Here is a 26,774-nt window from a genome sequence, read left to right as displayed (position 1 = left end):
TGGCCCTTAGCAACTTTGCTTTTTGATTCCTCACATTTCCCCACTGGTTTCGTTGAGCACTTCTTGTTTCAAATGCACCCTGGCAATAATTCCCCAGTTCTTTCCCCATATGTCATTTACTCGGCCCATCTGCACCTAGGTTATAGTTTTAAAACTTACAGGAAATGATACTTTCTCATATCAGGGTTACTACAAATTGTTGTAACGGACACTTCTACTTTCAAAATTGCTGAAATCCATCTCGTTCAATAAGGACCACAATTAATATAGTGCAAGTGTGCAACAAGTGAACACAAAGTTGTGTAAACTATTTTACTAAGCAGGCACACTTACAGTTTTCCACACTGCTGCCACAGGGGTATCCTTCTTGACATTTTTAGTTCCGTTCAAAAGATTTTGGTTCTTCTGGTTAGGAAAATAAACTGCATCAAACTGCATGTTGTAGATTTAAAATAATATCTTTAAAAACATCAGTATTTGAGATGTGTTATGAAAGAGGAAAGATGATAGTGATAAAGGGGGACATACACTTATATTGGTGGTAGCATTCCACTGTGATGTTCTGGCATCTCAATTATATTAACGTGGACATTACATTAGAGAAACAGCACAGAAACAGGACCAATGACCCACTGAGTCCACGCCGACCAGCGATCACCCCATACACTGACACTATCCTGCACCCTAGGGACAATTTACATTTTTTACTAAAACCAATTAACCTACAAACCTAAGATAGACACAAAAAGCTGGAGTAACTCAGCGGGACAGGCAGCATCTCTGGAGAGATGTCTCGACCCGAAACGTCACCCATTCCTTCTCTCCAGAGATGCAGCCTGTCCCGCTGAGTTACTGCAGATTTTTTGTGTCTATCTTCGGTTTAAACCAGCTTCTGCAGTTCCTTCCCACGCAACCTACAAACCTATATGTCTTTGGAGTGTGGGAGGAAACTGGAGCATCCGGAGAAAAACCAAGCAGTCACGGGGAGAACATACAAACTCTGTACAGGCGGCACCCGTAGTCAGGATCGAACCCAGGTCTCTAGCCCTGTAAGGCAGCAACTCTACTGCTACGCCACCTGCCACCCCCAATTAGGACAGGAAATTATATTATCCGAGATTACAGACTCCAAATAGCAGGAACAATTAATGATACCAGTTAGATCACACGGAAGCTCCCACCAGCACATTTTCTATATCATTTTCTATATTTTCTATATTATAAGGTACTACGAACTGCAAAGAAGACAAGTGATCTCCGAACCAAGTACACAATCACTTAATTTCAATGTCTGTAACTCCACTAATTTTGGTGTGTCGTCTATAAACTTACTAAGCAAACCATCCACATTTTCGTTCAAGTCATTGCTATATATCACAAACAACTGAGATCCCGGGACTGATCTCTGAGGAACACCACTGTTGACTGACCTCCAGCCAGAATAACATCTATCCACCACTCCCGTTGGTCTTCTATGGATAAGTCAGTTCTGAGGACAAATTACCAAGCCACATGTAGTTCCCAGGCATCTTAATCTTCTGGATCAGTTTACCATGGGGGAACTTGCCAACTGCTTTTACTGAACTCCTATGTAGTCAGCATGCACTGCCCTGCCTTCATCAATCATTGTCGTCGCCTCCTCAAAAAACTCAATCAAGTTTGTGCGACATGAACAAAGTCTCGCTGGTTACCCTTAATTAGGCCATTCCCTTCCAAAGGGTTTCCCTACCACTGAAGTGAAGCTCACCGGCCTGTGATTTCCTGGATTATCCCCATTTCCCTTCTTAAACAGAGTTGGCTACTCTCCAGTCCCGCAAGACCTTACCTGTGGCTAGAGGATAGAAAGATCTTCGTCAAGGCCACAGCAATCTCCACTCTTGCCACTCTCAAAAACCTGAGATAGATCCCATCAAGTACATTAGTACTCTTCAAGTGACCCAACACCACCTTCTAGATCTTTAAATCCCTTCGCATATTAGTATATATCACACTGATCACACTATCTCCTTTCTCCTTGGCAAATACCAATGTAAAGTACTCGTTTAGTACCTCGCCTACATCCTCTGACCACAAGTATAAATTCCCATCTTTATCTTTGAGTGGTTCTATCTTCTCCATAGCTACCTTCTTATTTTTAATGTGCAAATGTGTTATAATCCATTTGACTTCAGAAGAAGAAGAAAAAAACGCGTTTAACATACTTTTTCTTCAGTCAATTCCATGAGCTGGTTCCAGTGAAAATAGCCACTGTGCTCTGGATCCAGCAATAACATAAGAATTTTAATCTCCTCATCAATTAGTCGAAAAGGGAAACACTGCAGAATGCGACGCAGTTCTTGTCGAGTTATGATGCCGTTGTGATTCTGTGAGAAAAAGCAGATTGTTTTACGACAAAAGCATAACATGTAAAACAGTCTTGACTTTAGACTTTGGACTTTAGAGATGCAGCACGGAAACGGGCCCTCAGGCCCACCGGGTCAGCACCGGGCCAGCGATCCCCGTACACAAGCACAATCCTGCACACTCGGGACAATTTACGATTTTTTTTTACCGAAGCCAATTAAACGACCAACCCGTAAGTCTCTGGAGTGTGGGAGCAAGCCGGAGCACCCTGAGAAAAGCCAAGCAGTCGAAGGGAGAACATACAAACTCCGTGCAGACAGCACCCATGGTCAGGATGGAACCTGGGTCTCTGGCGCTGTAAAGCAGCAACTCTACCACTGCACTACTGTGGCGATGGCAATATTTTGGAAAAAAAACCATTGGCAGTATCTAAAATATAAATTACTTACATTAATACAGAAAATTACACACTTAAAATGACTTTAGTACATTTATAATTCTGTAAAGTTTAAATTTCTGCTCGTACCAGAAAGCCAGACTTATTTGGTGTAAAGGGGCTGTCCCACTTGGGCGACCTAATTGGCGAGTTTAGAAGAGTTTGAAAAAATGACATGTTGAAGACCTCCTTCGACCTCCTTTGACTATGTTGAAGACCAATTTCAACTAGCTACGACTAACTTCGGGAAAATTGGACACCGAATAGTGGAGAGTGAAGACGACCTCCTTCGATCTCCCTTCGACTATGATGGAGACTAACTACGACTACTTTCGACTACCATCGATTACCCACGACTAACGTGCCGACCTACTACGACCTACTACGACTAAAACTACGAGTAAAAAAAGTATCAATATTTTCCATGGCAACCTTTTTTTTACTCGCGGGCATTTTTTAACATATTGAAAAAAACGCCACGACCTAGCTGAGGCCTCAAGTAAGCAGAGACCACTCTCGAGCATGAAGGAGAGTTACGAAGACCTCCTACGACCTCGTGTCGACCATGCTGTGAGTATGAGTCGAGGGCAAACTCGCCAGAACTCGCGGATTAGCTCGCCCAAGTGGGACAGGCCCTTAAGCAATCGTCAGTTATTATATCATCAGATATGAAGAGTACCTCCTCTCCTGCAGTGTTTCTCTCCCGGAAATATTTATGGAGCTTCTGGAGAAGGTCCGTGTTCTTTTTGTTCTCACACGGTCCTCCAGGATTCAAACAATGACAAGATGAAAGGCTGGGTTTGAAAAATATATAAGATGATGAAGGCTGAAGTGTATCCGTTCACTGTGGATGGCTCGATTGCAATCATGATTTGTCTTTCCGCTGACTGGTTAGCACGTAAGAAAAGCTTTTCACTGTACCTTGGTACACGTGACAGAAATCAAGAAAGCTTGGACATTATTTGAAAGAACCAAATGGTACTACAACTGAGAAATCAGCACCAGATCCTTGAATAACGGTTTGAAATCTTGTTCAGAAAAATTATAATGCAGATATGTTTGAAAAAGGTATTACTGTTCAAAATAAATTAAGTTTAGGATTATTATTGTCACATGTACCGAGGTACAAGGAAATCTTTGTTTTGCATGCTATCCAAATAGATCAGATATACCACGCATAGAAGCAATTAGTTCAAACTGAATTACAATAGATGAAGCGAAGGGGAAGATACAAAGTGCAGAATATAGTTCTCAGCATTAACATAGAAACATAGAAACATAGAAAGTAGGTGCGAGAGTAGACCACCAGGTCCGTCGAGCCCGCACCGCCATTCGCTCATGGCTGAACACTAAACAGACACACTTACCCACAAACAGTAGACACAAGACACAGAACACAAGACACTACCCTCCCCTTTATACCGCTATCACCCCTCTCCACCCCAAGAACCTCGTGATCTCCTGGGGGAGGCAAAAAACCGGATAAAAACCCAGGTCCAATTCGGGAAAAAAATCCGGGAAATTCCTCTCCGACCCCAATCCAGGCGATCGACACTTGTCCAGGAGATCACTCAGGTCTTACTATACTAACCATACCTAGGTCCATATCCCTGCCCTCTCCCCGTAGCCCCTTATCCCCTTGGCAGCTAAAAAACCATCTATTTTAGTCTTAAATATATTTAAAGTTTCTGCTTCCACTGCTCCCTGGGGCAGTGAATTCCATAAATTAACCACCCTCTGGGTGAAGAAGTTCTTCCTCATCTCAGTTTTAAAAGAGCCCCCCCTTATTCTGCAACTATGTCCCCTAGTTCTAGTTTCCCCGATCATTGGGAACATCCTCGGTGCATCCACCCGATCAAGGCCCCTCACGATCTTATATGTTTCAATGAGATCGCCTCTCATTCTTCTAAACTCCAAAGAGTAGAGTTCCAGCCTACTTAACCTTTCCTCATATGTCAATCCCCTCATTGCAGGAATTAATCTTGTAAACCTTCGCTGCACTGCCTCCAGGGCTAGTACATCCTTTCTTAAGTATGGACCCCAGAACTGTACACAGTATTCCAAATGTGGTCTCACTAATACTGTGTACAGCTGCAGCAAGACCTCCGTGTTTTTATACTCAATCCCCCTAGCAATAAAGGCCAAAACTCCATTGGCCTTCCTGATTGCTTGCTGCACCTGCATACTAACTTTTAGTGATTCATGTACTACTACCCCTAGATCCCTTTGCGTTGCATTACAACGCAGCTCCTCCTCATTTAGAAAATAACTTGCCCTATCATTTTTTTTCCCAAAGTGAATGACTTCACATTTATTAGTATTAAATTTCATCTGCCAAGTTGTTGCCCACTCACCTAGCTTATCTATATCCTTTTGCAGACTCTTCCTATCCTCCTCATCCCCTACTTTTCCTCCCATTTTTGTATCGTCCGCAAATTTTGATATATTACACTTGGTTCCCTCCTCCAAATCATTTATATAAATTGTGAACAACTGGGGTCCCAGCACCGACCCTTGCGGAACCCCGCTAGTTACCGGTTGCCATCCCGAGTATGAACCATTTATCCCCACTCTCTGCTTCCTATTTGTTAGCCAATCCTCTACCCATGCTAATATATTACCCCCAATCCCATAATTTTTTATTTTTAGCAATAGTCTCTTATGTGGCACCTTGTCAAAAGCCTTTTGGAAGTCCAAGTATACCACATCCACCGGTTCCCCTTTATCCACCCGGGTTGTTACTTCCTCAAAGAATTCGAGCAGATTCGTTAAACAGGACTTCCCCTTCACAAAACCATGCTGGTTCTGTCCGATGAAGTCATGTTTATCCAAGTGCCCCGTTAGTGTTTCTTTAATAATTGTCTCTAACATTTTACCCACCACCGATGTTAGACTAACCGGTCTATAGTTACCCGCCTTCTGTTTACTTCCTTTTTTAAATATAGGTGTTACATTGGCCATTTTCCAATCCACTGGGACCGTTCCTGCCTCCAGGGAGTTTTGGAAAATTATCACCAATGCATCCACAATCCCCACCGCTATCTCCCTCAAGACCCTTGGATGTAATCCATCAGGCCCAGGGGATTTATCCTCCTTCAGTCTCATTAATTTCCCTAATACCACCTCCTTGGTGATCTTAATAGTATTTAGCTCCTCCATTCCTACCGCCCCCTGTTTATCCAGCGTTGGAATATTTTTTGTGTCTTCTATGGTGAAGACTGATACAAAATACTCGTTTAATGCCTTTGCCATTTCCATGTTCCCCACCAACAACTCTCCAGTCTCACCCTCCAATGGACCAACGTTCACCTTAGCCACCCTTTTTCTTTTTATATAGCTATAAAAACTCTTACTATTAGTTTTTATGTTGTTCGCTAAATTCCTTTCATAGTCTATTTTCCCCGTCTTAATTAATCTCTTAGTTATTTTTTGCTGACCTTTAAATGCTTCCCAATCCTCTACCCTCCCACTATCTCTGGCTACCTTATATGCCCTTGCCTTCAGCCGAATACTATCCTTTATAGTTTTACTGAGCCATGGCTGACTGTTCTTACCCTTACCCCTTTTTTTCTTCATAGGAATAAATTTTTCTTGAAGGTTATACAGTATACCCTTAAACGTACACCACTGCTCATGTACCGTCTTATTCTTGAGTCTGCTATCCCAGTCAACTTTGATCAGCTCAGTCCTCATACCTTCATAATCCCCCTTATTTAGACTAAGCACCCTAGCCTGAGTTTCAACCTGCTCCCCTTCTATTTGAATATGGAATTCGACCATATTGTGGTCACTTGTTCCCAACGAGTCCCTAACTATGACATTTTTAATTAATCCTGCTTCATTACACAGGACCAGATCCAAGATTGCCTCCCCCCTTGTCGGTTCGGTGACATACTGTTCTAGGAACCCGTCTCTAATACATTCTATAAACTCTTCCGCATTATTGCGCATCAGTTCCATAGACAAAGTCCAATGTCCTCAGTGGGGTGGAGGGGAATCAATCAGGACCCTAGTTTCGGAAGGACCATTCTGAAGCCTAATAACAGAGGGGAAGAAGCTTTTCCTGAGTCTGGTGGTACGTACTTTCAAGCTTCTGTACCTTGTGCTGGACGGGAGGAGGGAGAAAAAGGAATCACCAGGGTGGGCAAGTCTTTGATCAATCAGATATGGCTATGAAAAAGGTGAAATGGTTTAAGATAGATGCAACTTTGTTGCCCCATTTCCTATCATCTGCAAGGAAATTGTTTGAAATGGAAGCAACCAAAGCAGGAAACAGCACACAACAAATATAGTTAAACCTATAAACCTACCTATTGTTTAGCTGTTGCTTGGGCAAGGCCCATTTAGTTGGCATTGCATCAGGACTGCTCAGTAGAAATTGTTTCCATGCTACTTTGCCATTGGCTTCAATTTTATACCTAAACCACAAGACAAAATGAATTATCATACAAGTGGCACAGCTGTAGAGTTGCTGCCTTACAGCGCCAGAGACCCAAGTTCGATCCTGACTAAGAGGGCTGCCTGTACGGAGTTTGCACGTTCTCTCTGTGCCCGAGTGGGATTTCTCGGAGTGCCCCGGTTTCCTCCCACATCCCAAAGACGTACAGGTTTGTAGGTTAATTGGCTTCTGCAAATTGTCCCTGGTGTGTAGGATAGAAGTAATGTACAGGTGGTCGCAGGTTGGCGCAGACTCAGTGGGCCGAAGACCATATTTCCATGTTGTTTCTTTAAACTAAACTAAACAAAGGAAATGTGGAATAAAGGTTTATTAAACCTGTCGATTCTGCAGAGCGAATAAATGCGGCCTGTTGAGGAGTTTATCTCACTGGCATAATTCCCTGAAAGAATTAACAAACCATAAGTCGAACATTTAAGCTGTTAAAACTCTTAAAACTAACGCCCTCTGAAGAATAACATGGGAAAAAGAATATCCTGGGTAAAAGATTTTGACCGCCTGCCTTATCTTTGCCTTTTATAATTTTTGATACCTCAATCAGATCACCCTTCCGCCTTCTTTACTCCAGGTATAACACACCCAGACAATCTAAACTGTTTCCATAATTAAAGTCCTCCAATCTAGACAACAACCTGGTGAATCTCCTCTGCACAATTTCCATTGCAAGCATATCCTTCTAATACTTTGACCAGAACAGTACACAATACTCCAATATAGGAAAGAACTGCAGATGCTGGTTTAAATCAAAGGTAGAAGGCTCTCAACCCGAAACGTCACCCATTCCTTCTCTCCAGAGAAGTTGCCTGTCCGCTGAGTTACTCCAGCATTTTGTGTCTACCACACGATACTCCAGTACGATCTAAGCAGTGTTTTGTAAAGTTGCAACATATATACTCTGTGACTCTATAACTTTCCCATTTTTATACCCTGACCTATGAAGGCAAGCCTGCGTTATGCTTTCTTCGCCACCCTACCTACCTGTGTTGCACTTCCATGGAATTATAGACTTGAACCAAAGGTCCTTCTGTTCATGAACATTCCCATGTGCTCTACCATATGTCCTACACCGATCTGGCTTCCCAAAACGCATCACCTCGCACTTGTCAGGGTTAAATTCCATCTGCCATGTTCCATCCAACGTTCTCTCCTATCTGTTCTACATCCTGCTGCAGCCTTGGACAACCTTCTGCACTATCCACCACACCACCAGTCTTCATGTGCAAGAAGGAACAGCAGATGCTGGTTTACACCGAAGATAAACACAAAATATTGAAGCAACTCAGTGGGTCCGACAGCTTCTTCAGGAGGGGTTCGACCTGAAACGTCACCTATTCCTTTTCTCCAGAGATGCTGCCTTACCCACTGAGTTAATCCAGCATTTTGTGTCGATCACCAATCTTCATATCTTCCGCAAGCTTACCAATCATATCTCCTACAAGCACATCCAAGTCATTAATATACAGAATAGAATAGAATAGAATACTTTATTGTCACATGTGACAAGTCACTGTGTAATTCTTTGCTTGCAGACCTTGCCTTGGTATGCGAATAGTCGCCCATAAAGGGCACGTACAAAGTTTGTCACAACAACAAGGATCCTAGCACTGATTTCTGCAGAAGGCCTCGTGTTACAGACTTCCAATTAGAAAAGCATCTTTCTACCAAAATCTGCCTCCTATCAACAAGCCAATTTTGGATCTAATTATGCAGCACACCTTGGATCTCCTACGCCTTATCCTTCTGGACCAGCCTACCGATTCAAACCTATTCCCCCACTGAATACAGTGGATGTGGAAAGGATGTTTCCACTAGTGGGAGATTCTTCCCATATTTTTGCAAAATATACATTACTATTAATAGAGGGAGAATAATATTTGAATTGCATCAAAATCTAAATCTAAATCGGATGTTGCTCAGGGGAATACAAGGAAAAAGAAGGCAGAATCAGAACAAATGTAGTAATCAGTAGTGTTTTTCTCAGCTATATTAAGTATGGAAAATTTAACCATTCCAGCCAATCATTGTTTTTTTGGCAATAATTTACAAAAGTTTAATATATTCACACAACCTATTTTAAATTAAATTAAATAGCATTCATGGTGTATTTCTTATTTCTTACCTTCCCATTATTTGATCAAAGACTTCATTGCTCGTAGGACATATAAACTTGTTGAGAACTGTCTGGAGCTCATGCATTAAGATGAAGCCACTTTTGGACACATCGTAATTTGAAAAAGCTTGCAATAAATTGTGATAGTTGGCTTGCAACTGATGAAATGAAAAACAGGAACATGCTGATCAATCTATTTGATTCTATTTTACAAATATCTGTATGATGTAAAATTCCACATACAATTAGTTTAGTTTATTATTGTGTAAGAAGGAACTGCAGATGCTGGTTTAAACCGACAATAGACACAAAAAGCTGGAGTAACTCAGCAGGACAGGCAGCATCTCTGGAGAGAAGGAATGGGCGACATTTCGGGTCGAGACCCTTCTTCAGACATTATTATTGTCACGTGTACCTAGGTACAGTGGAAAGCTTTTTTTCTTGCATGTTATCCATGATTACACATGATTACAATTAAGCTGGAAGCTGAGTTATACCGAACTTTGGTAACTTTAATGAATATTTACTTTCATAAATGAATATGTGAGACCATAGTTGGTTATAATGAATAGTGAGCTTGTAACAATGGTTGATGATAACATCTTTTATTTAGTAACAAAAACCAGGTTGGAAATTTGCTATTCGTTGATTGATAATAATAACTTAAATACAAAAATTCAGGATCTTGAGCTGTGAAGAGGTAAATGCTTCCAGTTACAAATGTTAAGAGGCAGAGTAATCATTCTGTAACATCAACAACTTCTGATGCTGGCCATTTTTTTAATTAAAAAATACAACGTTAAATCCCCTTGCAAGAGAATAAGAAAGCTTCACTAGTGCATTAAACAGATAATCTGATATTTTTTCCTCCAATTGTCTCAACGTTCAGGAATATTTTTCATTTGTGCGGCTTTTGTTCTTCTTTAGTTTTCACGCACGTGTCCATTTGGAGAATATTAGTAAGTTATCAACTATTTATTGTGAATGTTTCATGATCATGCATGATAACTCATGCATTTTTACATTTACAAACACAGAAATTAAAAGAACAAGAATTAAATTCTCCTTGCTGAAAGTACATTGCAACATCAAATCTAAAGCTGGTGCTTGCTTTGAATTATAAATATGTTGTGCAATTACATCCATTTTAATTATAATTATATTTAGCTTGTATTCAGTCTTATGATTTGCATTCTCCTGGGTCCAGAGGAGAAACACACAACATTGTGAATTGAAGAGAATATATAATAAACACAGCATTACCAATGACCAAGTTCAAGTATCTGCTAATTAACCTTATAAAAAGTAATTAAAATTGTCAAGATAATTGAAAGTAATTCAAAAGATCACAGTTAAAATCAGAAAGTCAAGTAATTTTCTCCTAATAGCATATGCTGATTGTTTCTTATGTTTTATCTTTTAAAAGGCAATTATAGATGTGAGCACTCACTAATAGTTTAAAAAAAAAGACATCCACATCAGTCACAGCACACTATCATCATTGCTTCTGGATGAAAAACTAACCCAACATCACCATTTTCCATTTCAATTGGATTGCTTTCCCAAATTCAAATTAGTTTATAGTTTAGTTTAGTTTATTGTCATGTGTACTGAGGTACAGCGAAAAGCTTTTTTGTTTTGTGCTATCCAGTCAGCTGTAAGACTGTACATGATTACAAGAAGACAGACACAAAATGCTGGAGTAACTCAGTGGGACAGGCAGCATCTCTATAGAGAGAAGGAATGGGTGGTGTTTAGGGTCGAGACCTTTCTTCAGACTCTTCTCTCCAGAGATGCTGCCTGAGTTACTCCAGCATTTTGTGCCTATCTTCGGTTTAAACCAGCATCTGCAGTTACTTCCTATACATAATTACAATCAAGCAGTCTACAGTGTACTGATACAGGATAGAGAGAATAATGTTCAGTGCAAGATAAAGTCCAGTAAAGTGTGATTAAAGATCATCCGAGGGCCTCCAATGAGTTAGATAGTATCAAATGTCATTACTTATACTGGAATAATATTTGATTTAGGGATTCAAAACTAATCATGTATACTAAGATATATCAGAATAAATGAACACGTGTACCTTTTTATGAAAAGCCCATTCAATTTCATCCCTTGATAAACTTGCTAAATTTCCGAGGGACTCCTCAGTCATTGGTCGTTGCAACTTGGGTTGTTTTTCTTGTTCCTGAACACCATCTTCCCAGTTCATTGCTTTGTGAAATTACAATTAAACAAATATGTTTCTTAAAATAAAACTTTGAGAGGAATTTTCTATTCATGCAAGGTTCTCCATAACCTCACCTCCTTTCACCCTGTACATTGTTATTCTCTGCTAATGTTCCACTCATCATCCAGTCTTGTTCCCTCATTCAATGCAATTCCAATCTGATTTAGAACATAAAACAGTGTGGGCGGCACGGTGGCCAGAGGTAGTGTTGCTGCCTTACAGTGCCAGAGACCTGGGTTCAATCCTGACTATGAGTGCATTCTGGAGGGATTTCATAGGTTCTCCCCGTGACCTGCGTGGGTTTTCTCCAGGAAGCTCCGGTTTCCTCCCACACTCCAATGACGTACAGATTTTTAGACTAATTGGTTTGGTATAAATGCAATATTGTCCCTAGTGTGTGTAGGATAGTGTTAGTGGCGGGTATCGCTTGTCGAAGCAGACACGGTGGGCCGAAGTGCCTGTTTCCGCGCTGTATCTCTGAACTAAACTAATCTAAACAGCACAGCACAAGTACAGGCTCTTCGACCCACAATGCTTGTGCCGAACATGTAGCTAAGACCATCTCTTACCTACTTGCACATAATCCATATTTCTCCACTCCCTGCATATCCATGTGCTTATCCAGTCTCTCAAATTTCACTATCATATCAGCCTCAACCACCAATCCCAGCAGTGCATTCCAGGTACTCACCACCCTCTGTGTAAAAAAGTTGCCCCACACATCTCCTTTAAACGTTGCCCCTCTCACCTCAAAGATGGGCCCTCTAGATTTTAATTTTTCCATTCTGGGAGAAAGGTTCTGATGGTCTACCCTATCTATGCCTCTCATAATTTTATATACGATACGATACAATAGAACTTTATTAATCTCAGGAGGGGAAATTGGCGTGGATATATACTTCTATCGGGTCCCCCCACAACCTCTGGCATTCCAGAGTAAATAATCTAAGACTGTCCAACCTCTCCCTGTTGCTAATAGCCCCTAATCCAGGCATCAACCTCCCATGCACCCTTCCCAAAGCCCCCCCACCTCTTTCCTGTAAGAATGCAGCCGGAACTGCATGCAATACTCCAGAATGGCCGAACGCCGAACGCACTATGGGAACTTCACTTGCCCCCCTGCAGGAACTATATATCAGGAGGTGCAACTCCAGAACCAACAATATCATGAGAGACCCCTTCCACCCCTGCAACGGACTGTTCCAGCTGCTACGGTCAGGCAAACGCCTCCGTTGCCATGCGGTGAGAACGGAGAGGTTGAGAAGGAGTTTCTTCCCAGAGGCCATTCGGACTGTAAACGCCTATCTCACCAGGGACTAACTCTACTGAACGTTTTTCTTTCCATTATTTATTATGTAAAAGAATATGTGTGTTATGATTGTGTTTATAGTTTGTTTGGTTGTTTGTCTTTTGCACAAAAGTCCGCGAGCATTGCCACTTTCATTTCACTGCACATCTCGTATGTGTATGTGACAAATAAACTTGACTTGACTTGACTTGACGAGAAAAGTGTATTTCATAAACAACTTATGTTATCTCTTACTTCAAAAAGTAAATTCCTGTGCAACTTTTTTTTTCATCTAATTCAAATCAATAGAGAGGATGCTTCCTTTTTGATGGAGATTCCTATCTTCCACCTCCCTTTAACTAGTTCATTCAAAAATACACCTGCACAACTCTTGGATTCCCCAACCCCAAATCTATCAGGCTCATTAATTTGCACAGCCTTCTCTGCCAGTGTTTTTTTTCCCAGCAGGAGGCTTGAGAACAAATGTGAGCCAGGTTCTCCTCAGGATGGATTACTCAATTGAAATCACTGAAGAGCAGAGATCCCAAAACCTAAGTTGGAGAGGAATTACCCCTTGCTTACACTTACGTGCAGAGTTATAATGCAACTTTGTAAATACATTACATTTACCTTACACTCAAATATATTATGCATTTCTGATAATCTACAATCGTCGCGATTTCCAAGTTATGCATTCAAAACAATATTTATAGGACCATCATAAACAAAGGTGGACGCCAGCTTCATTCGAAGAGGCATAACTCAAGACCAACCGTGGGCGGCACGGTTGCGCAGCGGTAGAGTTGCTGCCTCACAGTGCCAGAGACCCGGGTTCGATATTGACTGTGGGTGTTTGTCTGTACAGAGTTTGCACGTTCTCCCCCGTGACTTGCGGGGGTTTCTCAGAGATCTTCCGTTTCCTCCCACACTCCAAAGACGTGCAGGTTTGTAGGTTAATTGGCTTGGTATAAATGTAAAATCATCCCTAGAGTGTGTAGGGTAATGTTAATGAGCGGGGATCGCGGGTCGGTGCGGACTCGGTGGGCCAAAGGGCTTGTTTCCACACTGTATCTCTAAACGAAACTAAACATGGATTGATACCAGCTTCATTAGCAGAGGAATAACTGAAGACCAGCCATTCATTGAAAACAATATTTTTAGGTCCATTATAAACATGGGTGGACACCAGCTTCAATAGAAGAGGGATAACTCGAGACCAACCTTGTGCCACACATTCTGTGCTGCGTTTGTTCGAGGGTTCAACAGGGATGCCCAGCTTCGCTAGAAACTGCATGTAATTCACTGCTCCCGTCCTAGACAGGTGGTATCGAGAACAAAGCCTGATGGAAATATACAGTTGTGTAAAAAAAATAACCTCATCTGAGTCGGCTCAAAAGTACAGCTTACAATCACCAACACAGTTAAGTCTGCACCCGATTTTGGCAGACACCCAAATGCTAACCTCCTGCAAAATGTTGGGCCCTCTTCTTCTTGCGTATGGCGTGCACAGCCTAAAGTTGTAAGACAACTTGTTCTGTTTGATCTTCTGTTTGTGCACGCCAGGTTGATTGCATTCGTCGAAACAGGGTGGACCACTTGAAGGTTGCAATCTCCTACCCCAATGTTGCGCCAATTTTCCAGGACAAGGACCTTTACAGTGGCAGCCAGGGCATTTCAAGCATAAAAGGAAATAATCTGGGGGGTCAGGACAAGCTCCACCAACAAGACTGCTGAAAAAAACTTTGGCTGCTGCCTATATCTTTCAGAAACTACTAGTGTTAATGCACCGTCTGCATTAGCTGAAAGCCTATGTTGGCAATGAAAAGAATCTGCCGTATTTTAAATGCCCTACTCAAACTAACCTGCATCTCTCATTATGGAGGGCCCACCATGACTACAGCAGGTACTGGCAGTCGTTCGATTAGGGTGATGTCCCAGGAAATAAGGAAGGAGAGACAATAGGACAAAAGCAAGATCCAAGGTTTGCAAAGGCTGGAAGTCTTGCTGAAGGGAGTGGGAAGCAGGAGAACTCTATAGCAGGTAGAAACACCTCCAGCTGGATACCTGTTTTTGTCACACTTACCTGCACCCCTCTCCCATGTCCTCCCTGAGAACCCCACATACCCCTAACTTCTAAATCAGAACTGATCCCTACCAAAGCACTTATACCAAGGGCTCAGCGATTGGTCTCATTTGGGATGTTAGACCCCAAGGGTAACTTGTGGGTCGGAGGAATTGGGTCAGTCTAAAGAAAGGTCTTGACCCGAAACGTCACCTATTCCTTCTCTCCAGAGATGCTGCCTGTCCCGCTGAGTTACTCCAGCATTTTGAGTATGATGGATTGGGTCTTCGGCGATCTGATAAATGGAAAACTGTACGGGATAGGCATCTCTGTCCCCACCTTAAAACCGAAGATAGACACAAAGTGCTGGAGTAACCCAGCGGGTCGGGCAGCGTCTCTGGAGAAAAGGAACAGAGGACAACAGAAGACCCTTCTTCAGTCTGAGGAAATGTCACCTGTTCCTTTTCTCCAGAGATGCTACTTGGCCCGTTGAGTTGCTCCAGCATTTTGTGTCTATTTTCAGTATAAACCTGCATCTACAGTTCCTACCTACACATTTTGTCTGCTCACCTTACAACCACTGAGCCATATAAATTGTTAAACTGCATAAAATTGTCCGTACTGCAATTTAGGACCTGTTCAAATCAGAGATTCAATCTTAATATTGTAATTATCCTTAAATATTCGCCAATGGATAAAGTTAAAATTGCAGCGTTGTAATCACTTCTGATTAATGTTCTCACATTCAAAATTCATCACATTGTCAAACCAATATTTAAAGACCTATTTTATTGCTGCCAATAATACCATAACACTTGAGAAAAATTTACTCGTAATGTAGCAATCATTCACTGTAACAAGCAAAATTGGCCATTGGAATATTTTATATCATAAATACCAAAGTTATTCAGAAACACCAGAGGCGGGCATCCATATATACTGACCTTTCAAACTGAGAATCCGTCATTCTAAGACAGTAACTCTCAAGAACTCTTCGAAGTTCATAGCACTGAATGTGTTCATCCTTGTTATAATCAAACAACTTAAAGGCTCTTATGAGGTTTTTCAAATTGTTTAGGATCTAGGAAAAAATGATAGTTACTTATGTTTACAATATAATCACACCAGAACATAAACAAATTGCAAAACTTCCTTAGTTTAGTGAAATACCACTTGCTGAAAGTAAACGGCAAGAAGCTGATGCCTGCAACTCCCTGCTTCAATACAGATTTAATGGGGAAGATTGATATCCATAGACATAGTTCCATAGATTTCTCTATCTTCCCTAGCCACCCATTCCACCGCTCCTCCTGGCATCTGTTTGATATCCAGCTTGGCTTAGTTTAGTTTAAAGATACAGAGCGGAAACAGGCCCTTCATTCCACCGAGTCGGTGCCGACCAGCGATCTCCGCAGACTAACGGTATCCTATATACACGAGGGACAATTTTAAAATTTTACTGAAGCCAATTAACCTACAAACCTGCACATCTTTGGAATGTAGAAGAAAAACGGAATATCTGAAGAAAACCCACGCGGTGTTGGGGAGAATGTACAAACTCTGTACTGACAGCACCCGTAGTTAGGATCGAACCCGGGTCTCTGGCGCTGTATTGCAGCAACTCTACCGCTGTGCCACCATGCCACCAATTGAGGGGAATAAGGTCATATGGTCATGTAATAGGAGCAGAATTAGGCCATTCAGCCCATCAAGTCTACTCCTCCACTCAATCATGGCTTATCTCTCCCTCCAAACCCCTTTCTCCTGCCTTCTCCCCATAACCCCTGACACTCGTACTAATCAAGAATCTGTTTATCTCTGCCTTAAAAGTATCCATTGACGGCCTCCACAGCCTTCAAATGGGAGGGTTACTTAGGGGAATGACCAGCGAGATCCTTGCACTGCCTGCTGTATCCCTTAACCATTCCTGGTGGTCACCCAACTATCTGCCACCTGCACCTTGGGTGCAACCACCTCACTAAACCTCCTGTCAATGATGCTGTCAGCATCCCAGATGATCCAGAGATAAAACGTGTGACATGCCTTAGGGCATGACGTTGTCCAAGGTGCTTTGTCCTAAAGTAGCATTTTACACGTGGTCAGTCAGGAGCTGCAGTTGGGCACACCCCCCAAAGGAGCAGTCACCGAGGACACTGGAAGTCTCCCTGATCACCCATATCCTGCGGAAGAAACATACCACTGCCCTAAATGCTGTCCTGAGTACACCAAATCTAAAGACTACAGTTAGCCGGTGCCCCAAGCTCAGTCTGGCGAATGGTCTGGACCCAAAACATCGTCTGTTCATTTCCCTCCACAGAGGCTGCCTGACCCGCTGAGTTCCTCCAGCACTTTGTGTGCTGTTCAAGATTCTAGCATCTGCAGCATCTTGTACCTCTGGAATTCCTTCTCTGAATCTTCATTCTCGTCCCTCTACGATGCATTTCAAAGCCTATCTCTTTAAATAGGATTGTGTTCATCTTTCCTTGACAGGTAACGTGCTTTAAATTGTGACGCTTTCAAAGGTGCCATGTAAATTTTTTTTGTCATGAAGTAGCATTTCTCCACACCATAACTATAAATATATGTGAATTAATCTTTGCTATTTGCAGAATCTGATGTATTTCTTACCTTGTCCCTCAGGTAATTCTCAATTTGCTTTGGTGTCAAATTGGAATTGGAGATGATAGAACTGGTCCTGCAGAAAAAAAAGGAAAATTGATAAACAGACATTATTGTGAAATTAATACAGATACTTTATAAAAGGGTATACTTGTCCAATTTGGTCTAATTAAATATATTCTGTATTGGGGTGAGCAGTTTAGTTTAGTTTCGAGATAGCGTGGAAACAGAGTCCACGCCGACCAGCGATCAACCCGTACACTAACACTATCCCGCACACTAGGGACAATTTACAATTCCACCAAGCCAATTAGCCTACAAACCTGTACGTCTTTGGAGTGTGGGAGGAAGCCGGAGCTCCCGGAGAAAACCCACGTAGGTCACGGGGAGAATGTACAAACTCTGTACAGGCAGCACCCACAGTCAGGATCAAGCCTGGGCCTCTGGCACTGTAAGGCAGCAATCTTTTGCTTAAAGCCTGCAGTATCAACCTCTTCAGACACAAAAAGCTGGAGTAACTCAGCTAGTCCGGCAGCATCCCTGGACAAAATGAATAGGTGGCGTTTCGAGTCGAGACCCTTCTTCAAACTCATCCTTTCACTTCAGATCTTCTTCATCAACAGCCCAGAGCAAAAAGCAATAAATAAAAACTAGCATCATTTTCAGAAGGTGACTGGAAATAATATTCTCATATTTCCTTGCCCATTGTATAATCACACACTGAACTAAATCAGAGAGTACTAGTAAACTCCATGCGCCATGAATCAGCATCTGCGTATAGAAAGGTTTGGAGTGTGTGCTGTTCATCACATTGATGAAGGGTATAAAGTCTGAATGTTGGAAAACAGTGTTTTCCTTTTACAGAGATCTGGAAACTTGCCATTTCTTTTCAGTGTTTCTCTGTTGCTAGTGGAACTTTTCAGTTTATATCTTTATTTTTAAATTCCAGTACAAACCTGCTGTTTGCCCTTCTTATTTGGGATTCATCAGGTGAACAAAATCTCTCCAGAAATACCGTGTAAGGCACTGTCCCATCACTGTTGATTGGAATCTTAAAAAAAAAGCAAATGATATACTTTGTCATAAAGAACGCCAGAATGACTGATATTTCAACTGTTCCTAAAACAAATGGAGTTACTGGAGAATGAATGATTCACTTTGGTGGATTGGATCAAGTATTTTAAAGTGTCTGATGCTGTAATAATGAAGTACATTATTCTACATTTTATACCATCCAAGTAATATTGAGAATCAGCTACATTTCTACAATCTTTCAAAATGTGCTTCTTTATCTGCAAAACCAACAGATACTTTTCATTTTTTATCAGACAGATACATTTCCATATTAATAAATTTTCTCAAACCAGCAGATAATGGAATATCTTATCTAAAGTATTACACTGATGTCGATTTGCAATGTGATAGTTATCATCATCCACTTTCTTCCCTCTTGCTGGTTACATATTTTCTTGTAATTGGTTGCTGACTAATTTGGCTGTTCACTAATTCAATCATTGCATTCTCCAGAGTGCAGTCCAAATGTCATTTTAAGCAACACCACTAGAAACTGTATGAACATATTTTATTTATAATAAAACCTCCGGAAGACCAGAGGACATAGGTTTAAGGTGAAGGAGGAAAACATTAATAAGAATCTGAGGGGATGCCTTTTCACACAAAGGATGGTGGATGTACGGAACAAGCTGCCAGAGGAGGTAGTTGAGGCAGGGACTATCCCGACATTTAAGAAACAGTTGGACAGGTATATGGATAGGTCAGGTTTGGAGGGATATGGATCAAATGCAGGCAGGTGGGACTAATGTAGCTGGGACATGTTGTAGCGTGGGTAAGTTGGGCCGAAGGGCCTGTTTCCACACTGTATCACTCTCTGACCTCCACAAAAACAAGCATAATACATTGTGTGCAATCTGGATTGTAACCATAAACCCTTTCAGAAACAGCACTATGCATTCTGGACCTTGGGTACATCATCCCCCCAAAAACAAACTTCCCTCATTCCCCACTCCTCCCATTTCAACCTCCAGGTGATTAGACTAATGCGCACCAATAGGCACACATTATAGTTATTCTCTGCTGTTTACGCGACTTAGTGGCAAGGAAATCTAACGCTCATTCCGAATCATTTTAAGAAAGGATGGTAACTTTTTTCTTGAACCTCTGCAGTCCAAGCTATTCTCACAATATGATTTGGATTGGTAGTTACAGGATCTTGGCATATCAATTTGGGAGATTATGTAGTTTGGTTGGTGTTTGCTAACCTTGGCAGTTGAGGTGATGGATGGTGGAGGTTCTCTTGAAGAAGCTTTGACAAGTCGGTGTAGACTATTGTTTTATCTTTAGAGCAATTAGTCATGTTAATGGCATATCATAAATGGGTAGAGTAGAGGTGCCTTAGAATGCAACTTGTATGCGTGAAGAAGTGCAAGGGAATACATTTTTGGAAATCCTGGGAGATAAGGGAAATAAACTAAATGTGCAGCAGCATCTCTAAGTAAAATAGCGAAAGACAAAAAGAATGAGACCAGAAAATTGAAGACATGAAGAAGCCTGATAGTCCATTCATGGTGTCCAGATGAACAAGATTTTAGATATATAGTACGGAAACAGGCTCTTCAGGCCACTGAGTCCATGCTGACCAGCAATCACCCCGTACATTAGCACTATCCTATACACTAGGGACAATTTACAATTTTACCGAAGCCAATGAACCTACAAATGTGCATGTCTTTGGAGTGTGGGAGGAAACCGGAGTATCTGGAGAAAACCCACGCAGGTCATGGGGAGAACATACAAACTCTCTGGCGCTGTAAGGCAGCAACTCTACCGATGCACCACCGTGCATGTCAGAACTATTTCCAAAAAGAGGACTGATAACCTTCGCGGTTACTAACTACATTCAGAGCATCTTAGTCATCACAAACACTACATTGATAGAGTTTCCCTGAGTAGTCCCCCTAAATAATCTTCCCTTTGTGAAATTGAAATCTGGATTTCAGTAAACATCAAAAAATTATAGTCCCATCTTCACTGTTGATCGTAACCTTGAAAAATACAAGTAATATACTTTATCATTAAGAACAAAAGTTGGATAAAACTGCCCACACGATTTTGCAAAAATATTGGAAGTGCCAATATTTTTAATTCAATAATTTCCATGGAAGCAGGATACATTTTAGACATGTAGTTTTTTGACATCTCAACCTCATTCAATATGGTGGACAACAATTTCCAGTTACCCGGGAATGATTGAGAAGAATAATGACAACACAGTGGTAAAATTCAACTGCTGTTGAGATATTGAGACTTCAGGCTTTTAATTCAATTACCTTTGCAAGTAGATCCTGAAATTGTTTCGAGTTAAGAGGCAGCAAAAACCTCTCGATCACTTTGCGGAATTCGCCTTTGGTGACGGTCAGGTTCCGATCGATGTCATTAGCTTCAAAAGCTCTTCTCAAGTCATTTTGCTTTTCCCTGGCTCGCTGAGAAAGAATGTGCGCGATTTTTGAGATAGAACTGTTGACATCCGAGTCAGAGTTCAACGAAGCTAAGAAATAAAAATTAAAATTTAATTTAAATAGAAAAAAACATCAAAGTTTAATAAATGATAAGTATGGGGGGAAAAAACAGAAAATGCCAGAAGCACACAGTAAGTCAGGCAAGTCAGGCACTCGTGGAAAGAAAATAGAGTCTACTTAAAAGGTCAATGACCTTTCACCAGAAATAAGTAAAAATTCCAAATTTTATAAGTTGCAAAGGAAGAAGGGTGAAGAAAATAATGGATGTGTTTGTGAGAGGATGGAGGCCAAAAGAGATTGAATTGGGGTATGTGATTAGCGTGCGGCCTCACTCAGGCAACAGAAGAGGCCAAGAACAGAAAGGATGGTGCGGGAATGGAAAGAGGAGTTAAAATGGGGAATTAAAGGGCCGCTCCAGTAGTCCGTGGCAGATGGAGCTCGTGCTGGGTGAAATGGTTGCCTACTCTACACTTGATCTACACTGATCCATTTAGTTGTCATTTCACTCGCCAGCTTACTTTTAATCAGATCCCGCCCCGTTGTATTCTCCACTTAACACCTCCATCCTGGCTAGAATCGATATCCTTCTCATCTGCCGATCAATTCTCTCCTTATTTGGATCCAACTATCACTTGCCAGGGATAGACACAAAATGCTGGAGCAACTCAGCGGGTCAGGCAGCATCTCTGGAGTCAAGGAATACGTGATGTTTCGGGTCGAGATCCTTTTTTCAGACTGAGAGTCGGGAAGGGGAAACGAGAGTACACAGAACAAACGAATGAAAGAGATGCAAAAAAACAATGAAGGTCATGGAAAGGTGGAGCCCACAATGGTCCATTGTTGGCTGTGGGGTAGGTGATAATGAGTTGTACAGACTGTGAATGTTATAATGCTTATAATGACAACCTGACTGTAAAACCAGTACAGTGGCCTTATTTACACAGAGACATAAATATTGCTCATTTGGTTCCAACATGAGAACGAAGCAGTCAAATCCAACAATAGAAAGCCAAATGAAAAAAGTGATGGTCTTTCATGTAAGACCCATTCCATTCTAAGGGGATCAAAGCCCTGCTGACTGGTTAGCACACAACAAAAGCTTTTCTCTGTACCTCAGTACACGTGACAATAAACTCAACTGAACTGAACTGTAGGCTGCAAAGACCCACATGAAGTAGATTTTTATGTCTGGCTCCTAAAAGACGTGTGCCCAAAACACAAGACAGCCTGTAACTAAATGCTAATTAACAATTGCATTCAGGGACAAAGTCGCAGAGGAGTTGGTGTTGGAAATGGGGGGAAGAAAACTAATTTTACAAAAAGCGATTTTGATGCTCGTCGCTGGAATGTTTGTTCCTGGTTCATATTGGTGCAGAATTAGTGATAGGTGCAGAATTAGGCCCATCGTCTGCTCCGCCATTCAAAAATGGCTGATCTATCTCTCCCTCCTAACCCTATTCTCCTGCCTTCTCCCCATTACCCTTGATATTCTGATCAATAAAGATATTATGGTAATTCTGGATGCATTGAGAAGTTTTACCTGGAGCTGATTGCAGAGAACCTCGACTACTGGAACTACGCCATAAAAGCTTCCCCGGTGTCGACTGGGGTCTCGGAGTCAGTGGGATACCACGGGACTCCAAACAGAGAGAGCCGAGATCTGGGGTGGAGCCGACCATCTTCTTAAAGAACTCGTCTAGGAATCAAAGAGAAACACATATTTAGAGCTCAACTCGGTAGAATGTCAACCAGCAGATGTACGAATCATCCATGTTACTGAGCTGCAAAGCCAAATAGTAATGTGGAGGAAGGATCTGCAGATGCTGGTTTAAACCAAAGATACGACACAAAAAGCTGGAGTAACTCAGCGGGTCAGACAGCATCTCTGGAGAAAGGATTCGACCCGAAAAGTCACCTATTAATTCTCTCCAGAGATGCTGTCTGACCCGCTGAGTTACTCCAACTTTTAGTGTCTATCTTAAACAAAATAGTAACTTGTGGTTAGACACAAAAAGCTGGAGTAACTCAGCGGGACAGGCTGAGAGTCAGGGGAGAGGGAGGCTAGAGATACGGAAGGGTACGATGTGAAAACCACAGATCAAAGCAGTTGATGAACAAGGAAATGGAGAATGGTTCATAGATGGCTGTGGGGAAGGTGACAACGAGGCATACAATCAGTAATATTAATCAGAAGGACAGTGAAACTAGTCAGACTGGGGGGGTGGAGGGAGAGGGAAAGCAAGTGTTACTTGAATATTGAATCAATATTCATACTGTTGGGTTGTAAGCTGCCCAAGCTTGTAGTATTAACTTGTGGCATTTGAAACTTGACTGACTCCTCACTCAGTGCAACCTCACTTTATGTGAACTGTATCTTTAAGGGTGGAACGTTCTCTCTCTATCGGCCCACGTGTTTGCACTGTGATTCCATTGAACAGCAGAGTCGAAGAGATATCTGCTTCTCAATTAGGTTCAACTTCAATTAGCAGCAAGTTCAACTGTCCTTAAACAGCTCATCTGCCAACTTTTCAATAAACGTCCTACGATGTCTTCATGAAGACATTACATCTTCTATTGAGGACCGAGGATAGATATGGAACATGTGCAGGCAGCGAAGATTAGTTTAACTGGGCATAGACATGTTCTAAACTAAACAATAAGGCATCTGCTTGTTTCTGAGGCTGAGTCCCCACTCTACCTCCAGGGCAAGGAGCCAGAAGACATTGATCCATTAACATGTCCAACACCTTTCCCCTCTCCCTCTCCCTCTCCCCCCTCCTCCCTCCCCATGCCCTCTCCCCCTCCCCTACAAATCCCCATGCCCTTTCCCTCACCCCATGCCCTCTCCCTCTCCCCATGCCCTCTCTCTCTCTCCCCATCCCCTCTCCATCTCCTCTCCATCTCCTTACATCCCCCTCATTCTCTCCCCCACAGGGTTGACCCTCTCCCGGGTACCTGTCCCGCACTCCCTCCGGGGGTGACCCCGTTCCACTTCCCCTGGTACCTCTCTCTCCCCTGTACCCCTCTCTCTCTCTCCTCTGTACCTCTCTCCCCTGTACCTCTCTCTCTCTCTCTCCCCTGTACCTCTCTCTCTCTCCCCTGTACCTCTCTCTCTCTCCCCTGTCGCTGTCGGTGCGCGGATGCCTCCCGTTGCCCGGCGACCCCGTTGCTAGCCGCGCTCGCCAGCGCGCTGCTCATAGGCCGCCACGGCCCGGGCTGGCCCCGCAGCAAGAACTCCCCCCATTGGCCGGGGCTGGAGGGGGCGGGGCTGTTGGAGGCAGGGGCCTGGAGGAGGCGGGGCCTGTGGTGGATGGGGTCTGGGGGCGGGACCAGGAGGAGGCGGGTCCCTGGGGGCGGGGCCTGGAGGAGGCGGGTCATGGAGAGGCGGGGGCTGTGGGGCGGGGCCGGGAGGAGGCGGGGCCTGTGGTGGATGAGGGCGGGGGCGGGGCCAGGAGGAGGCGGGTCCCTGGGGGCGGGGCCTGGAGGAGGCGGGTCATGGAGAGGCGGGGACTGTGGGGCGGGCCGGGAGGAGGCGGGGCCTGTGGTGGATGGGGTCGGGGCCTGGAGGGGCGGGGCCTTGAGGGGCGGGGCCTTGAGGGGCGGGGCCTTAAGGGGCGGTGCCTGGAGGGGCGGGGCCTGGAGGAGGCGGGGCCTGAGGGGGGGAGGAGTTGCTGACCAATGTTTACTCATGTTGGGTCTGTTGCTGTGAGTAGCAAGGACTCTGCATGTCTATTAATTTCTTTATACGCCTTGTCTACATTCTCTAGTTTCTATCTCTCACTCTCTCGCTCATATATATATATATCTATAATTAAATGCCTTGTGTTCGCTGGAATTTAGAAGGATGAGAGATTATCTCAAGTTCAAGTGGGTTTATTGTCATGTGTCCCTGTATAGGACAATGAAATTCTTGCTTTGCTTCAGCACACAGAACATAGTAGGCATTTACTACAAAACAGATCAGTGTGTCCATATACCATAATATAAATATATACACACATGATAAATAAACTGATAAATTGCAAATAACAGAAAATGGGTTAATAATAATCAGAGTTTTGTCCGAGCCAGGTTTAATAGCCTGATGGCTGTGGGGAAGTAGCTATTCCTGAACCTGGTTGTTGCAGTCTTCAGGCTCCTGTGCCTTCTACCTGAAGGTAGCAGGGAGATGAGTGTGTGGCCAGGATGGTGTGGGTCTTTGATGATACTGCCAGCCTTTTTGAGGCAGCGACTGCGATAAATCTCCTCGATGGAAGGAAGGTCAGAGCCGATGATGGACTGGGCAGTCATCGGCTTATCATATTATCTTATTATCAGATTATCTTATATAAACATAACATTTTTAGAGGATTGGACAGGCTAGATGCAGGAAAAATGTTCCCCATGTTGGGGGAGTCCAGAACCAGGGGTCATTAATAATATGGAACAGGCCATTTCAGACTGAGATGAGGAAAAACTTTTTCACCCAGAGAGCTGTGGAATTCCCTGCCACAGAAGGCAGCGGAGGCCAATTCAATGGATGTTTTCAAGAGAGAGTTAGATTTAGCTCTTAGGGTTAACGTAATCAAGGGATTACTGGGGCAAACAGCTTGTATTCATGCATGATTTTATTTATTCACCTTGTCAATAGTTAATATTCTCTGGTTTGTTTTATGTGGGAGGTTGGGGAGGGGGTTCTGGTGAAACTTTTTTTCAATCTCTTACCTTGCCGGAGATCTGGATCGTATCTCCAGTCGCTCTGCGGCCTAACATCATGGAGCTGGCGGCCTTGCTCGGAACTGACTTTGAGCCCCACCGTGGGGCCGTGGACTTACTATCGGAGCCTGCGATCCCTTGCCTGGGATCGACGCTCCAACCGCGGCCTGCGGATTTCACCATCAAGGAGCTCGCAGTCTCGGGTACAGACCGATGTCAGGAAGCTCCAAAGTTGCAGAAGGTTCGACCAGCCCCGACCCGGGGTCTGATCGCCCGGTGCGGGGAGCTAACATCCCCCCGATGCAGGAGCTTGATCGACCCGACGTGGAGGGCCCGATCGCCGGCTACGGGAGCCAAGATCGTCCCGTCAACTGAAGGCTCGAAGCCCCCGAGAACAAAGAAGTGAAGAGATTGAACTTTTTTCGCCTTCCATCACAGTGAGGAATGTGGAGGAGTCACTGTGGTGGATGTTAATGTTAAAATGTATTTTGTGTGTTTTGTTGCTTTTTAATGGTATGACTGTATGGCAAATGAAATTACTCGTATGTTGCAAAACATACTTGGCTAATAAAGTATGATTATGATTAGTATGATTATGATTCACCATCAGAATAAAAAATAGGAAGAAATCACAGTTCACCAGTTTTGATGAAAGAATAATGAAGTTAATGTTTCAGCCAAAGTGTTTCTGTTCTTCATGCACACAATTGAAGTAACCATTCAATGGATTTGCAAAGGTTGAGAATTAGGATTAGGGTAAATTCATAAGTGATAGGAGCAGAATTAGGCCATTCAGTCCAGCAAATCTACTCCACCATTCAATCATAGCTGATCTATCTCTTCTTCCTAACCCCATTCTGCTGTTTTCTCCCCATAACCTCTAACACCTGTACTAATCAAGAATCTTATCTATCTGCCTTTAAAATATCCATTGACGGCCTCCACAGTCGTTCCACCAATGGAAGAGTCTAGGACTAGAGGTCATACCCTCAGGA

At 42.9% G+C, this 26,774-nt stretch overlaps 1 protein-coding gene across 1 annotated transcript in view; it reads right to left on the bottom strand.

Moving 5' to 3' along the window:
- Positions 1-24,319, bottom strand: part of efcab6 (EF-hand calcium binding domain 6) — a 50,122-nt gene extending 25,803 nt beyond the window's left edge. Inside the window, exons 1-13 of the mRNA XM_033037602.1 lie at positions 24,190-24,319; positions 22,625-22,780; positions 20,896-21,113; positions 18,505-18,599; positions 17,558-17,624; positions 15,874-16,010; positions 14,089-14,207; positions 11,433-11,563; positions 9,355-9,503; positions 7,090-7,197; positions 3,459-3,573; positions 2,202-2,363; positions 334-405 (exon numbers count right to left, since the gene is read on the bottom strand). Coding sequence (XP_032893493.1) covers positions 334-405; positions 2,202-2,363; positions 3,459-3,573; positions 7,090-7,197; positions 9,355-9,503; positions 11,433-11,563; positions 14,089-14,207; positions 15,874-16,010; positions 17,558-17,624; positions 18,505-18,599; positions 20,896-21,113; positions 22,625-22,763 — 1,512 coding nt within the window. The 5' untranslated portion in view covers positions 22,764-22,780; positions 24,190-24,319. The remainder of the gene's footprint in view (positions 1-333; positions 406-2,201; positions 2,364-3,458; positions 3,574-7,089; positions 7,198-9,354; positions 9,504-11,432; positions 11,564-14,088; positions 14,208-15,873; positions 16,011-17,557; positions 17,625-18,504; positions 18,600-20,895; positions 21,114-22,624; positions 22,781-24,189) is intronic.
- Positions 24,320-26,774: the final 2,455 nt, after the last annotated feature.

This window comes from Amblyraja radiata, chromosome 19 (genome assembly GCF_010909765.2).
Source record: "Amblyraja radiata isolate CabotCenter1 chromosome 19, sAmbRad1.1.pri, whole genome shotgun sequence".
Lineage (NCBI taxonomy): Eukaryota > Metazoa > Chordata > Chondrichthyes > Rajiformes > Rajidae > Amblyraja > Amblyraja radiata.
This window is presented reverse-complemented; position numbering and strand designations above follow the sequence as displayed.